The 17,482-nt window shown below is 47.5% G+C and overlaps 1 protein-coding gene across 13 annotated transcripts in view; it reads left to right on the top strand.

Annotated features, from left to right (window-relative positions):
• The window catches only part of znf536 (zinc finger protein 536), a 666,926-nt gene that overhangs the window by 425,712 nt on the left and 223,732 nt on the right, over window positions 1-17,482 (top strand). For all 13 annotated transcript variants that reach the window (XM_038806596.1, XM_038806605.1, XM_038806604.1 and 10 more), the window contains one exon: window positions 2,398-2,550. In XM_038806596.1, coding sequence (XP_038662524.1) covers window positions 2,398-2,550 — 153 coding nt within the window. The remainder of the gene's footprint in view (window positions 1-2,397; window positions 2,551-17,482) is intronic.

Raw genomic sequence — 17,482 nt, 5'->3', positions numbered from 1 at the left:
ACCTACAGGAATGCACTTTAGAATATTTTGTTAATTTACGGTTTAGTAACAAAGATTTGAAAATCAATTATGTAGCATTCCACATATCACATTAACCATTAAACAACAAGGAAACATCACCATTTCATATTGGTACCAATACAAAGTTATATCAATTAATTTTCACAAAAAAATGTTTTCACACAAACAAAATCAACAGAGTAGCACCCCTTTCAGGTTCCTCAACAGAAATGGAGGACAAGCCTGAGAATGTGTCATAATGTCCAAAATGTCGGAGAAATTATCTGTCCATCAATGTGTGACTTGTTCCACGTATCAGTCCCCCCCACATATTCCACTGGCACTCAAGGTTCAGTTGAACATCCTAGACATCCAGCGTGTTTAACCAATGGTGATGTTCCAGCTACTCACCACACCAGCAACAAAAGCATCAACAATCTGCGATGGCATTTCTTCAATGGTGTTAGCAAGTGGCCCATTTGGAACAATGTTGCACACTAGGTCCCACAGCGTTCTGTTGCCTCAAAACGTCTGGACTCATACGTCCCCCAGAGCCTGATATTCCAGGATCCAGGTACCTTAAAAAAAATTGTCCTTCTTTCCGGCTACATAAAAGGAAGAAAATAGCAACAACAGCCTCCAGGCATTGCAGCCTCCAGGCATTGCAGCCACCAGCAGGAACAAGCAGCAAACACAACCTGCAGCTCTGAAGTGCTCTCACAACTAACAAAGCCAATTCCTTATTAACAGTAGCCTTCAGCTGTGCAGCCAGAGGCTGCTCACAGCCAAAGGGAATTAAAGTGGCCTACTACATATTACCACAAATAGGGCTCTGTCCTAGAAGTGTTTGGAGGACAGACAGGCAGCAGCTGTAGTTGCCCCAGTTATAGGTATGCACAATATTGGAGGATGGCCTGTAGCCCCCACAGATCTGAGCCCCTCATTGCCCAACCCAGCGGCAACCCCCAACCTATGCTGCCCAGCTCCCCCCCCCAGCATTGGGGCAGTTGTTCCAGTGTCCCTGGGCTGAATGCCAACTATTGGATATGGCTACTCACCTCCTCAGCTCCCCTTAGCAGCCATTTTAAATGAGTGCTAAACAGCGCCTACGCAACCTCTCGCTGGAGAGTTGGTTAGTTCCCGGGAGTCCATTAGATTGGGCTTCCAGCTTGTTAATAAGATGGATATTGCTCTTAATTGGTGTCAATTGGTGTCTCACTACGTCTGTGCGGGATCTGGAACCTGTCAATGGGAGCGGGCTGGTTAGATCGCGATCCGATTTGTGTGCGGCGTGGATCCTGATATTGGCCTCTTCCCACGATTTAACCAGCGCACCCGGATCGGCACCAGGCACAACAAGGCCGTTAAATCGCGCCCATAGTCTGCTTCCTAGGAACTCATGGTAAATATCTCATTAAAATATCCTAAGAAGTATATCAATTATTAACAGGTCTAGTTAAGGTGAACCCAGAATATTACTTCAAGGTAAGTCAGACTGGTTGCACTGGGAGAATTCAACTTAAATGAATGAATGGAAATTCGAATCACATTGGAACAAAAAATTCTTCATGAAACCAGTGCTAAAACATTTAGAATGATCTTTTATGTGATGTATAAGAATCAAAGTCATTAGGGGCATAAGTTAAGTAATCGTACTGGAGAAACAAAAGTTCAGTGTCCTGTCAGCTCTTTTCCCATGTATGAGCATTCCTTATTCTTTTCATGTGTCCTTTAAAGAGCCCTTCATGTTGTTTTATTGCACCTATCTACTGTGGGTATTTTTCTCAACGATCATACTCCCACGTTAGATCTAATTGTGAAAAATACTGATCAATACAGTGTTTGCACTGACTCATAAATGTAGGCTTCAGGCAGGTTCTGCTATGGTCTCTACATTAGATTGATTGGCCGGAGAAGATCAAATGGGAGCTAAAACGTGCAAACTGAACATTAAAAATTTAAAAATCGGCACAACACGGAGATGTTTTGGTGAGAGGAGACCATTTAATGTAGCTTCCAATATGATCATTTAGCAACTGTTGTTTTCCTTTCCACTTTTGGGCTAAGCAGTACCCTGCACAGCTTCCCAGAGCAGCTCTGTATGAAGCCTGAATAATACACTGAATCAGGCATGCTGCTGATGCAGCTGTTTCCAGTTTTTTCTATTATTCATTTAAATGAAATATGCCATCTGCTGCTAAAAGATGATGATGGGAGAAAGTAAAAAAATTGGTGAAAAAATAAGCAAACATGCGAGTTGTCAGCATTCTGTCAACTTCCAATGTGCAACAGAAAGATGCACTATTGACAAGAATGACTTTATGTTGCGTTAGCAAAATCAGTGGAGAAACTTCTAACGTCTGTTGTAATGATGGTACTAATTTGTGTGCATTGTAGATATAGGAGAGGAAGTGGGAAGGCCTGCAGGAATCCAACAGCCATCTTTACTGAGAGATCGACTCCCTGGATCAGCCACAAGAGATTGCCCTTACTGCGGGAAATCGTTCCGAACATCCCATCATCTGAAAGTTCACCTGCGAATACATACAGGTGTGTGTACATTTCTGAAATTCCATACAGATAACTCCTAAATTACATTTATGATACCTGTTTCTTGTACTGATTTAAGTATTGACCAACTGACATTTAAGTCTTTCATGTATATGTATACATATTGTATTTATCGTATGTCCTATGTTTTTCATGTATGGAATGATCTGCCTTGACTGTGCGCATAACAATATTTTTCACTGTACCTCGGCACACGTGACAATAAACCTAAATCTAACCTTCACCAAGTAGCTATGTCCATCAATCTAATGTAGAGATCAATATCGTTAACACATAGTCGAGTTAGTGTCAGTAAAAGATTATCACATTATACCTGTGAGGTTACTGTTCCACGTGAGGTTTGTACCAACATTAGATTAGCCAATGTTAATGACCAACCTCTTAAAAGGTGACCGTTAAGCTAGCGGTATTATACCATGATACGTTTTAGGGGCTCGAATTCAGCAATGATGATATGCAGAGCCATATGGAGTCTCAGCCTTCCATCAGAGGTTTCAGTGCAACATGTATCAGAGGAACATAAAAACTAAGAGCAGAAGTAGGCAATTCAGCCCCTTGAGCCTGCTCCACCATTCAATCAGATCATGGTTGATCTCTTCCTGGTCTCAAATCCACCTCCCTAACCTGTTCCCCATAGCCCTTTAACCCATTGTTTTATTAGAAATATACCTATGTCCCTCTTGAAACCATATAAAGACTCGGACTCCACCCCACTATGGGTCAGCAAGTTCCACAAATTCACCACCCTCTGTGATTCATCTCAGTTCTAAATCTACCGCCTCTCAACCTATATCTGTGACCTCTCATTGTAGATTGCCAACAAAGGGGACCATTTGCAATTATTCTGTGTACATTTTGCCACCGATTAGGCAAATGGAATACTTGCCGTTCAAATAAAAACAGGAAATGTGTGAAATACTCAGCAGGTCTGGCAGCATTTATAGAGAGAAAAAGGTCGATGACCTTTCATGCGAACCTGGTCATCTGAGTTGGCTGTGGCATTTGTCGCCAAAAAACAACGTTCTACTTTCCACACATAACTACAAGTTGTGTCAGACTTGAAAAGGAACAAGACTTCTTTAAAAAAAAAACTATTCACTTTCTATCAACGTCAATCCTTGATAAACTCCTCAGTCTGTCGTTCTAATGGAAACTATTCATGTAAACTTGTCGCACTGTAATTACATTTACCTGCCAGTGATGGCACTGTATCAACTAGCTTGTATTGTGGAAAAGCTCCAGGGCGAAATTCTCCAATCCGCCAGCCGCGTTTTCCTGCGCGCGCACCCCGCTGCCAGCGGGATTCCCCATTCCCCCAGCCGGCCAATGGCGTTTATCATTGTGGTCACCCCACGCTGTCAGGAAACCCGCAGGCGTGGGTGTGCTGCCGGCTGATCGGGGGATCCTGCCGGCGCAGAATTCCACTGCCAATCTTTGCTTCTTGAATAGTTCGGTTTTTCTATTGAGCCACAAATAATATTATCAATGTATTATATGAAAAGTAAGGAGAGAATTTATGAGGAGGGGACTTTATCGGGCCTACAAACACGGGAAACGTGGCAGGAGGCATTTCAATTTCCTGAGGGAAGGCTAATATGCAGAGATGAAGTCAGTGGCATGTTAGTGGTGTGTCATGCCTAATGAAATCCTGTGGCTGGTTGCTATTTGTAAGATATCTGCATGCCATGAATACTCTTTAGTGTAAAACTTTTAAAATCACATCCCACCTACAAGATAAAGTCGGCTATGTACCCTGTTCACACTTGTTTGAAGACAAAGTTGTGGTGAATGAGAATTCACACGGTATTATAATCTGTATATATATGCATCAATATTGTAAGTGCAGTTGCACTACCTGACCACCAGGGGGAGTAGCTCTGGGAGTACTCAAACGTTTGTACTGGGCTCCTCCCCTGGCTCCTCCCAGGACTCCTCCCCCTGTAGCTGCTGTATAAAGATCCGTGCCACAGGGTCAGCCAGCCAGTTCACCGAAAGTTCAACGGCTAACAGGCTGGCTCTGTTGTAAGTATATTAAAACTGTTATTCTAATCCTACAAGCACGTGTCCGTAGAATTGTTGGTTCCAACAAACGTGCCACATCCGGCTCTGTGTAGTTGTGTCTGAGGTCAGAGGTTTTCCTTTTGAACTCTACGGCACAAGGGAGGGGAGAAGGAGAATGTCAGCTTGCATGGAGGCTCAGGACTGGCAAGGGTGAGTCAGTGGAGAGAGGATGGTGTGGAGTAGGACCAGGCACATGAAAGCCTGGGAGAAAGATCCAAGGGAGGACAGAGGGCGGGGTCAGAAGCAAGAGGAAAGAGCCTGGCATTTTGGGGGTGGTGAGAAAAGTCAGTCATGGTAAGAAAATAAGGGGCCGAGAGGGCAGTGCATGGGTGTTGGCATACAGAGCTGTGAGTTCACTTGAAATATTTGAATTATGCTCGCTGAGAGTAATCCGAGGCAATATCCTTCACAATGTATAGAAGGAAGGGCCAGCTGATCCTACAAGATCAGCCATGTCCCACAGAGTGGTGAGTATGATGCTGGACACAAACATGAACATTTGATAAAGAGTGGACAAAAAAAAAACATTGTTTCTTCTGCAATAAAGAAATGTCTCTAACTCCCCTTTGCCATCAATACATGCCAACCATGAGGCGTGCCATTTAGCTCTCTGACTAAGCTAGTCCCAACAAATGATTAAATTTATATCAATGTGGTGTGAAATATTTACATTTGAAATTTAAACTTGGGAAAAACACCCGTGCCACGTTTGTGTTCTCAATTAATCTAATGTTAATGGAGTTGGGTCAGAAAGTTAGTGTCATGTTCGTGCACCTCCCTGTTTGTCCAGGAGGCTCTTTCATCGCCTGGTCCTATCTTCTGCATTTTCAGCTGACGGCAGGTTTCACCACCAAAAGAGCTTTCTCCCCAATATGGGATTTCACGTATCTCCCATGCATGCTGCTGATGCTTTAAATTGGAATTGTAATGGAGTGGTAACCAGCAAAATGCAAGAGAGTGGAAGTGGCATTCACTTCCCATTCAGCTACGGGAACTGCCACCACAGATAAAATTCCACCTTCTGTCTTTCAATTGAGTCCAGAACTGAGGGCGGACTTCTCCGACCTCCCGCAGCGTCGGGGAATCGCCCGGGGCCGGCATAAATCCTGCCCCCGCCGTGGCCGGAATTCTCCGCCACCCGGGAATCGGCAGGGGTGGGAATCGCGCCGGTCGGCGGGCCCCCCGCGGCGATTCTCCGGCCCGCGATGGGCCGAAGTCCAGCCGCTGACAGGCCTCTCCCGCCGACGTGGTTTAAACCACCTCTGATGCCAGCGGGAGCAGGCGGTGCGAGCAGGCCCCGGGTCCTGGGGGGGGGGATCTGACCCCAGGGGGTGCCCCCTCGATGGCCTGTCCCACGATCGGGGCCCATCATGGCGGAGGCGGAAGAGACCTCCTCCACCGCGCATGCGCCGGTGTAACGTCAGCGGCCACTGACACTCCAGCGCATGCGCGGACTCACGCCGACCGGCGAAGGCCTTTCGGCCAGCCCTGACGCTGGTCGGCGGGGTGCCAAAGGCCATTGGCGCCGGTCGGCGGAGCGGGAGCCACTCTGGCGTGGGCCTAGCCCCTAAAGGTGCGGAGAATTCCGCACCTTTGGGGAGGCCCAACGCCGGAGTGGTTTTCGCCACTCCAGTATGCCGGGACCCCCGTCCCGCCGGGTAGGGGAGAATCCCGGCCTAAGTCTTCATAACCCAGTGTAACTATTCCCCACTCTTTAACCCCCTTACCTGAAAATTTAATTTGGTCTTGATTCTCCATATATAACATCAAGGAAGATTGGATAATAAATGATTAACAGCCTTGTGCAATGTGCAGTGTATACCTTTTGATCACATTTACAGCTGTCTCCTGTGGTCACAATTTTCGTGTATTTTTTGTGTCAATGTTTATATTTTCATCATGAAAAAAGAGACTGATAATGGCCGGGATTCTCCCCTCCCCGGCGGGGGGGGGACCCGGCGTGATGAAGTGGCGTGAACCACTCCAGCGTCGGGCCGCCCCACAGGTGTGGAAGTCTCCGCACCTTTAGGGGCCAAGCCCTAACATTGAGGGGCTAGGCCCGCGCCGGAGTGGTTGGCGCTCCGCCGGCTGGCATGGAAGGCCTTTGACGCCACGCCAGCCGGGCCGAAGCTGCTGCTGATGTCATCCCCGCGCATGCGCAGGGGAGGGGGTCACTTCCGCCTCCGCCATGGTGAAGACTATGGCGAAGGCGGAAGGAAAAGAGTGCCCCCACAGCACAGGCCCGCCCGCCGATCGGTGGGCCCCGATCGCGGGCCAGGCCACCGTGGGGGCACCCCCCGGGGCCAGATCGCCCCGTGCCCCCCCCCCCGGACCCCGGAGCCCGCCCGCGTTGCCTGTGGTTTGATCCACGCCAGCGGGAGAGGCATGACAGCGGCGGGACTCACGGGGGGGGCACGCCGACCGGTGCACAGCGATTCCCGCCCCCGCCGAATTTCCAGTGCCGGAGAATTCAGGACAAGGCGGGGGCGGGATTGACGCCGGCCCCCGGCGATTCTCCGATCCGGCGGGGGGTCGGAGAATCCTGCCCCCTAACTTTTGAATGGAATAAAAGAAAGAAGGAATTACATTTATATGAAACTGAAGAGAGTTTTGACAAGGAGTCATCTGGACGTGAAATGCTAGCTATTTTCTTTCCCTGCAGATGCTGCTGGACCTGCTGAGATTTTCCAGCACTTTCTCTTTGGTCTCAGATTTCAGCATCCACAGTATTTTGCTTTTATACATTTATATGACATCTTGTACAACCTCGACATCGGAAAGTAATTTACAATCAAAAGCGTACTTTTCCTAAGTGTAGTTACTGGTATGATGTAGGAAATGCAACAGCCAGAAAGGAAGAAAGGAAGAAAAAAAGAAAGACTTGCCCTTGAAGGATTCAGAGACAAAGGAGTTGGGAGTGCTGGTGACTTTCAAAGCCACTGGAAAAACTTGACCATTGGGTAACAATGAGCCCGCCAGAGGGTCCAAGATCACTATGTGACCCCAGACTAAAGGTGAATGAAGAAAGGATTGGAGTCATGGGTGGGAATTATAAGAGGGGGGGGTCAGTGGCATTGGAACCAAGGAGTGGTGGGTGGATTTCAGCGATCATACCACCACCCCACCCCACTTTCCCAATGAAGCATCCCTTGATTGAGCACAGAGCATCTGACAATGGGACCCTCCAAGGGGTCTGCTGGCGGGTTTGCTGGGTTGCCTTTGGGAGGCCCAGAAAAGCTGTGCGTCTCCCATTTAATCACTAAATTGTGGTGGACTCAGGATATCAATTGGCTTATTAATGAGTCTAATTGACATCCCACTAGTGGCGGCCAGGAATCTCACGGCAGCCCTTCCACCCTCCAACTTAATCAAGGAGGTTTTTGCCTCTGCTGGGAGACTGACACGGGGCCTCTCCAGTGAGAAAGTGGCTCATCCGCCATGGTTCCCGCCATGATGAGCTGTGTTAAATCCAGCCCAATGATTTTATTTTCGAGTGGGTGAGTAGTAATCACTACCTATTGCAGATTTTTACAGGACAAGCCTCAGAATTCAGAACAAGTCAAAGCTGTTGTCAGCCAAATTCATTTTTATTTATTTTTGAATATCCTTTCTTGCAAATGACTGGCGCCTTCTTCATGGAGCAGGATCCCAGCCGTGTCAAATAATGATAACTGAGCGGCTGATAACTGAGAGACTGATTTTTATTACAGGGCCAGATGTCCTTCTATTAGTGCTCTGCTGCTGCTGGTATTAATTCTTTCAGGCATTAAACACTTTGAATATTGCAGATGGCAAATTTAAATATTTAAATAAAGGCCTTAGTGCTCTAATTGTAAAAATACTGGGACACCCTAGATTACCTCAACAAGTGCTGACGCATAATATGCACCCAAGGGAATTGGGTCTTGACACTGTAAAAGTAATGTTACCTCAGAATTCCCTGCCTCCTATCTCCATTGGCAAAGGAACCAGGACTACGCACTTCTTAACATTTGCCAGCAGCTCCACTCAATGTTGGCACATTTATTGCCAGATAAAATAGCAAAATCAGCTTTTATGAGGTGTCTACCCGAGTGTGCAAGCCAGAAAATGTGACATTTGCCCAAAGAGAATAAGTTTAGTTCAAATGGCAGTGAAAGCTGGGATTTGAACCCTGTCCCTCTATATCAGACCCCAATGCTTGGCGAATAAATCTAGGAGCTGCTTGGTTTTGAAGCATGATGTTTTGCATTTAATATGCAGAAGCAAACTGGAATTTCAATTAAACTCCAGCCAGCCTGTAGAAGTGCTGTGCTTTTTATCATATAATGTATAACCAAGCATTTACCTTGCAATTAACTTCAAACTTTCTTTGTGCCACGAACATTTTGTTTCTGCCATTAGTGCAATGCAAACACTGCGCTGCACCCCGCCGAGTGAATCGCGGACAAGGCCCAAATTGGGCTTCAGTTTGGGCGCCGGGCCGATTGAGAGTCACCCGACTCATGGCACCTGGCGAGATCTGCATCACGTCCATTTAAGTGAGTCATTGACCTCAAGTTAAATATGCCGATGCCACATTCTCCCATCTTACGGGAGTCACCGGCCGCACCTCCAATGCCTCAACCGGGTACCGATTAGTACTGGTCTCTACAAGCGGAGACCAGTTGTAATGGCCACTCAGGAGTTTTAGAGGCCATTGGAGCCCCAGGGTGGCCGGGGACAGGACACTGCTAGTGTGCCTGGTTTGGACTGTCAGGGTGCCAGGGGCACTTCCTGGGTTCCATGATGACAGTGCCAGAAGCCTAGGTGCTAGATTGGCATAGCGAAGGGCCTGAGGGGAACCATGCCCATGAAAGGGGGCATGAGGGATGGTATGAAGGGTGGTGGGGTGGAGGTAAATAATGGCCTCATATTGGGCATGAAGGGGGGCCTGAAAAGGGGAGTTGTTAGCGACCACATAGCGGTGTGTCTTTATTTGCAGGGGTTTTTTAATGCCCACGTGTGTGAAGGGTGGCATTGCCCATGGGTGGCGGGTGTAGCGTACCCTCAAGTTACTTAGAGATCAGAGAACCCTTGAAAAGTTGTGCCTCCATCTCTGAGGAGCCGGGTTCAGCTCCCCACTGCTGAAACAATTTCTAAATGTGGGCAACAACAGGGCCGTTAAATCACGCGAGAGGCCTCTCAATTGAGGTTTGTGATGCTTGCAAAGCCATGGTGGGAATCAGAGTTACATATTTAAGTGGGCAGTTATACTCACTTAAATATGTTTACACCCGATGATCCCAAGACCCAGGAACGAATGCCCATACATAGAACGTAGAACATACAGTGCAGAAGGCGGTCATTCGCCCCATACAAGTCTGCACCGACCCACTTAAGCCCTCACTTCCACCCCATCCCTGTAACACAATAACCCCTCCCAACCTTCTCTTTGGTCACTACAGGCAATTTAGCATGGCCAATCCACCTAACCTGAACGTCTTTGGACTGCGGGAGGAAACCAGATTACCCGGAGGAAACCCACGCAGACAAGTGGGAGAATGTGTAGACTCAGCGCAGACAGTGACCCAGCGGGGACCCAAACCTGGGACCCTGGCGCTGTGAAGCCACAGTGCTAACCACTTGTGCTACCGTGCTGCCCCCATACCTGGGAGACCTTGCCATGGCACCATTTAGCACTGGTTCACACAAAAGTGGACCAGGCATAACAGCACCTGGGGGTCCCCCAAGCCAATGGGGGCCCCAGAAGGTCCGGCTTGGGGCAGGGTGCTACCTGGCACTTCTGCTGCCACATTGGCACTGCTAACCCTGCATCTTCACACGGGATCGAGGACCCCTCAACAGATAATTTGGGGCGTTTGAGCGGGGATTCTGGAGGCCTCAATGGGGGTGTTGGGAAATCGGGGTGGCATCTTACAATGAGGTAAGTGCAGCCTCGGTGGGATGTTCCTTTCGGAGGCCAAAATAAAATAAAATCCCCTTTCATAGAGGTCTCGGCAGCTGGATTGTGCTTACCGGGCACTGGGTGCTCTGGTAATGCCAAACTGGCATCCTGGAAGTGCCAGATTGGCACTGAAGGGGTTTCAGACTGGCACTGCCTGATGTAAGGGTCAGTGTTTGGGTGCCAATGAGCAGTGCCGGAGTGCCAAGGGGCACCACCAAGGGGTGGTGCTTGAGGGAGTCAATGCTCATGAAAGAGAGGGTTAAGGGGGTATACAAAGTGGGGGCCTGAAAAGGGAAGGCCTGAAGGTTAGGGGCGCAAGGGTGGGTATGACGTTTGATGGGGTTAAGGGGTATGAAGTGTGGGGGGCTGAAGCGGCTCATGGGAGCACTGAAAGGGGAATGGCCTTAAAGGCAGATGGGCTCTCAGCAGCCCCTTAGCGGGGTATGTTCACTTGAGGGGGGTGGGGTGGGGGGGGGGGGGGAAGAGTCGACGATGCCAATGAGGATGGATGGGTGGTGGGGGTAGGTAACCTTCATACCTGGGTGGCGTGGCATGTGGGGTGGGAGAGGTGGTAGGGTGGTTTGTTGGGGAGGTTGCCCATGTCTGCGGGGGGTTATGATGTTCATGGGTGGGGGTGGGGGTGGTGGTGTTGGGGTATGTTTGAGATCTGGGCACCCTTTTGATCTCTGAGGAGCCGGTCTTGGTGTTGCTTTTAGTTCCCCACTCCAGAAAAACTCTCAGTGTGGAATGATTCAGTGAGAAACGCACCAAGCTACAAATAAAACAACTAAGTGTGGGTGATTAGTGATCTAGATCGTGCCCAAACACCCAGCGGGAATCACCCATCAAAACCCACCCAACATGACACTTGGTCATTTCTCAGAAGAATCATGCCAAAAACCTTAGTGCAATGTTTGAATTAATGAAATGTGTATTGTGTCCAAAAAGGTGACAGGAATCTTAACAAAATTATATCCCAGAAACTACTATTGACAATACCTGCTGAATGCTGAATGTGTGACAATCCTCCTTCACTGTTTTAAACCAGATATTAACCCATATAAAAACTATAAATTTAATTTCTTTGGTTTTCATTTGATATTCGGGGATTTTTAGAGGATGGCGCAGTCTTGAGATCAATTTCAATTTGTCAAAAGGGAAAAAAATGAACTGAGGGGATATGTAATATTAATTGCATTAAGAAAATAGTTCAAGTGGCGCTGATTCTCTGCTGTTGGATTTGGCATTGGGCTTTAGAAGAGCAGAATTTTCGTACGTTTCTAACACAGGTCAGCAAGGTAGTCAGTGGTAGTGAAGGAGCACTTTATGAAGAGGGCTAAAGATTTCAAGTGTAATCATTAAGCAACCACAAGGAGCGAACAGAAGATGTAATTAGTATTATGCATAACCAGTTTTATGTGGTCGGCTGTTAAATTTTTAAAAATGTAGTTTTATCAAACTTGATCTTAAGTGGGCTCTCATACGCTAGCTCTATTAGCAGAATAATTATCATATTAATTTTATAGTCTCCCTGATTCTTTAGGATGGTATGCTTTGTGTTTCATTAACAATTTATTTTCATATCTTTCACCAAACCATCATGAGTGAGTATCTGACCACTTGTTGGATGTAGAATCTTATTGTGGCCACACTGGTAGACACATGTGTTTATAAAACAGTGCTGATTCTACTTCAAACCTGTGAAGCACTCGTGGATGTGAAAGACTGCTCCATGTAGTGTTGCTCGTTCTGGTGAGTGCACTTTGCACTCAATTGGCTCTGTTTTATTACTTAGTTCTAGAGTCGCCAGGTATCATTATGATACCACCACGAGGTTCAAGTTCAAGTTCAGATCAATGACTCAATACACCAATTAGTAAGGTTCAAAACAAGACACGTTTATTAATACACAGTTATTCACTACTAATGCATATAATACTAAAAGACTAAACTATTCCTACCACTAATAGGCCAATACTTATCTGGATAAGGGAACCCGCCAGATCAGGGAACAATGGCCTCTTGCTCTGTACTGGATCTGCAGGCTTCCAGCTGGTATGGTATAAGGGGTCAGGAGTGTCTATCTCGTAGTGTGCGTTGTATGTCACTTACTTGGTGGTGCAGCAATTGGCCAGGCCTCTCCTTCTTACGGTCAAGTTCTTCGAGAGCTGCTAAGGTGTTCTGCTGGGAGGGCCGGCTAAGAGAGCGAACTGAACTTGGGACCTGTCTTTTATAGGTCCCAGGGGCTTCGCGCCCTTTTGGGCGGACCCCGAGCGTACTTTCAATCAATTGGATCTCATACCAATTGATTGGTATGAATCCCCCCAATACTGAGGCTGTCCCTCAATCGCGGGGTGGTTCTTCCTGGCTTGTTTGTCTCCTTTGTTTCAGACTCGCGTTGGCGCCGAGAAGTCTGACCTGCTATAGAATGTCCCAAATGTAGCTAATCGTTGTATCCATTGTTCCTGGGAATTGCTCATTAGTATGCAAACTGCTGGTTTCGGTGCCGTCTGCTTTCTTTGCAGGCAGAATACACAGGAAGATTCTGCAACCTGCTTGTCTTTCTTAAAGTGTCCAATTTCCCCTGCGTGCTTTGTAAATCGCCATTTTGGGTCGTGAAGTGGCCAACTTCGGTGGCTACACTCCCTCCTTGTGATCCTAACGCGAAGCGTGAAGGATCACTCAACTATGTCGTCTCCATCCCCTGACCTCAGCGAGTTCCATGGCCTCTGCACTTTCCTCAACTATGCAGAAACATCTTACCTAACAATTCCTAAGTGGCGCTATGTTATAAAGGGACATGCATTACCAAATCACAACGGGACCTCTAACTATCCTTAATAAACTATACTCAACTTACATTCAATCATTCTAACTTCCTATCAGTACAACAATAATGGCAGCATTCATGGTTAATTTCTCTGGCTCGGCAGTCGAACTCAGAGGTACATAAGCATTCCAAAGCACATTTCTTTACTTACAGTACAACAACAACAAAAAAAATCCTTTATTTACATTTCAAGGGGCTCGGGGGACTGGTGGAAAGCGAAGATAGGGGATTTCATCCTATATACCGTCGAGGTACGAGAGCGGTAGGCTCTCCTTCGCCATTTCCTCATTCGAAAGGTCTGCACTATGATGCAGATTATTGCTAATGCTAAAAGTGATTCAATTACGTATGACAAGGAATACAAAGTCATAAATCTGGTACACCAGGTCAGGGTACTGCTATTTGTTACTGGGCTTTGAGTTTTCTGTGGAAATGAATCATTAACGGCTGGTGGAGTGGGGGTAAGGGGGTTCGCGTTCGCGCGCAAAAATGTACATGTTAAGAAGAAAAATACAGTCGCTGCTGTCATTGTTCCTTCTCTCTTCTCTTCCTTCTGTTCTCTTCTCTTCTCTTGCTTTGATCCCTCCTCGGAGCGTCCGAAATCTATGGGATCAAGCATAGTGACTGTTAGTATTCTGCTTAATATCTCGAATTTTAGTATGTCTGTCCTCTTATGCCAAGTTTCCCTTTATGATTGGTCACTCTCTGTGACTCCCTCATTTAAAAAAAAAGAATTTAGGACCAGACGTATACTTAAATACTGTACCACTGCGAGGCGTCTCGCAGGCTCTGCGATTTACCATCCTGGATGTAAATAGCATAGGGAGTTGGCAACCAAAGGGTTACCTGAAAACAAACAAAAGAAAATCAAACTTTTGAAACAAAAAGAGCGAAAATGAGGTGCGTACGGGCCGCGATGGGTAAGATTTGGGTGGAATCCCTGGGTAGGCCGTGCTGTGCCGTACCCCGAGCTTAGCTGACCAGAGGGGGGTCCTCAGACAGGGCGGGTCCTCAATGCCGTTACTCCACTGCCTGAGTGACCTGAAACGAACGGGCAAGAGTGTATTCATCGTGGGGTTGCTGTAATGGTTCTACCTTTGAACCAAAAGAGTAATTATGAAAAATGGCTCTGGCAAGTTCCCAGACATTTCGGCCGATAAGACTACCATTGAATCAGAAGGGCAGTTATGATTTGGGGTCGTGCAAGCTCTCAGCTGTCTCAGCTGACCAGCAAGCCTGGCAAGTTCTCATAGGTATCGCCGGACAAATTGAGCGTGTGTCCGCTGAGCTGCTGTTCCTGGAAAAAAACAAACACAAACAAACAAACATGCAACACAAAACTTGCAGGTTCCATCAGAAAAGGACACCGTTTATCTCTCAAGTGGTTCCTCTTTTTACATCATCTGGACACCTCAATCATCATCTTCTGCGAACAGGGTTGCAAAGGGGTTGCCGTGTCGGGAGTCAGACGTAATGTCATCCTCTTCTCCCAGATCCCATACTCTTGTATGGGTCAGGCTCGCTAAGGCTGCATTGTGTGACCATGAGTCCAGCTCGTTATTCAGGACTGTATGAGTTGTCCCGGTGCCAAATGGTGGTATCTAAGTTGGTATGAACATTGTCGGGGTCATCATAGTTAGGTGGTGGGTCTGGGTGTGGGTTTGGTGTTTTAATGTAGGTGATCTCCAAGGAATCACTGGAGTCAGGGTCGTAGTCGCTGTGTGTGTGGTCTGTGGTTTCGGGGCAGTAGAGAGGAGTGCTGTGGCTGTCGTCCGAGTCACAGTCGCTGTCTCTGCTGTGGCAGCTTGTGGGCGTGGTGAGGCGGAGTCGAAAGTCAATGGGCAGAGTCGAGGTCGAGTCCGTGGAGGTGCTGGTCTGTGAGGGGGAGGGCGGAAATACGTCTCTTGGGGGCATGGCGTGGAGGTCTGCTGCGTCCAGCATAACGCTGAGAGTGGCTGGACTGTGATCCATATGCCTTTATCTGGTTGATATGGAACCAGGCAGTCTTACCGTTGGGGTACTTTATTTTGTAAACGGAAGGGCTAACTTTATCTGCAATGGAATAGGGGCCAGAATATTTGGGTGAAAGGAATGTACTGGGGTTGTAGACAGAGAGCATGACTTGCTGCCCTACTGCAAACTTAGTGGCGTGTACCATTTTGTCGAAACAGGCCTTGCTCTGTTTCTTTCTTGTCTCTAACTTTACCGCGGCTGCGAGCTGAGCCGATTTAATGGTCTCAGTCATTTGTCTGACTGCCTTCTCGTGTGTGAGGGCCGTCACTTCTGGACTGGTCAAATCTATTCCCAATAAATACTCAGCGCCTTTCATGGGGCGTCCGGTCATGAGCGTGTGTGGTGTGTAACCTGTAGAAGTCGAAATGGTATTCCTTAAAAACATCAACGTGAATGGGAGGACAGAATCCCAAGTCGTGTTATTTTCCTGGACCATTTTAAGGAGAGTGGATTTTAGGGTCCAATTCATGCGCTTCACGATACCACTCGACTGAGGGTGGTATGCAATGTGGAATTTTTGTGTTATGCCAAATATAGTGAGGACGCGCTTTCTGGGGCGCATTGGGGGAGGGTTCCAAAAGTAACCACGTCTGGAACCTGCTTTCGCCAATGCATCTGCTTTCACGTTCCCGGGTGGGGAAGAACGGTGGTGACTTCTAACTTTTATTATTCCGAAAGAACTGTGAAATGGGAACCTTCCGACTCAATGCTTCGGGGGAGCCCCATCTTGTAAAGATGTGGTGTGTCAAAATCATTGCCATTGTTTTTGCTGTATTGGTTCTAGCTGGGAATGCTTCTACCCATTTAGTGAATGTGCCAATCACTACCAAAACGTATTGATAGCCATTCCTGCACAGGGGCAATGGTCCTGTAAAATCGATCTGGAGGTTAGTCCAGGGGCCATTAACGGGGCGAGTGTGACTAAGCTGTGCTTTCCTTGCGTATCTGTCAGGATTATTCTGGGCACAGATAAGGCAATTCTCAATGTAGTGAGTGACATCCTCTTTTAAATTTGGCCACCAACAGAGCTGTCTGAGGTGGGCTGTGGTGGGGTCTATTCCCTGGTGTCCATGACCATCATGGAATAAACAAATCAATTGATTCCTGTCCTGTTCAGGAACCACATACAAAGTGTCTTTTAAAACAACACCCTCATGGGTGGTCAGTGATCTTTTAAATCTTTCGAACGGGGCTGGGTACTTTCCTTTAACAATCTCCCTGAGGTTGCTATCCTGTTTTTGGGCTGCGACTAAATGCTCAATACTAGTCTGTGATATCTGTACTGCACTAACTGGGGCGCTTTCTGGGGCGCATTGGGGGAGGGTTCCAAAAGTAACCACGTCTGGAACCTGCTTTCGCCAATGCGTCTGCTTTCACGTTCCCGGGTGGGGAAGAACAGTGGTGACTTCTAACTTTTATTATTCTGAAAGTCCTGTCCTTGGCCTTCTCTAAAATATGTCGGAGTAATGGGGCTGATGGGAGGGGCTTACCGTCTGCGGAAACAAAACCTCTCGTCTTCCACAGGGGTAGGAACTCAGTTAAACTGTTGTAGACATATAGACTATCCGAATATATATCTGCCGGGCTGGGGAACGAATCTGGTTGGTCCACAATATATGCAATTGCAGCTAGTTCTGCTGCCTGCGTGCCTAAGTGACTTGGAAGTTGCAATGCTATCTCTTCAAGGGCACGGTCCTGTGCGTCCTCCACGTATATACCGCATCCAGTAATACGTATGCCATCTAAAACGGTGGATGAACCATCCACGTAAATCCTCACAGGTGCGCACGAGTCTGTGTGCTGGGGGCACTGGGGTGAACTTCCTATCTTTCTGGGGGGCGTTTTTGCGAAAAAGGGTCCTGTATTGTGAAGTGGGGATATGATCTCACATTCATGGGGTGTTCCTGCGTACTGGAGGTTATCTGCCAAAAAAGTGTGTGTCTTTGTCCGTTTCACAGTGATGTCCCGTCCCTGCAAAAGAAGGGTCCACCTAGCTGCTCTGATTTGACTAACTGAACCGTCCTTCAGTCGTCCATCTAATAGAAGCTGTGTGGGGGTGTGTTCGGTTAGAATCGTGATGG

This window comes from Scyliorhinus canicula, chromosome 9 (genome assembly GCF_902713615.1).
Source record: "Scyliorhinus canicula chromosome 9, sScyCan1.1, whole genome shotgun sequence".
NCBI lineage: Eukaryota > Metazoa > Chordata > Chondrichthyes > Carcharhiniformes > Scyliorhinidae > Scyliorhinus > Scyliorhinus canicula.
This window is presented reverse-complemented; position numbering and strand designations above follow the sequence as displayed.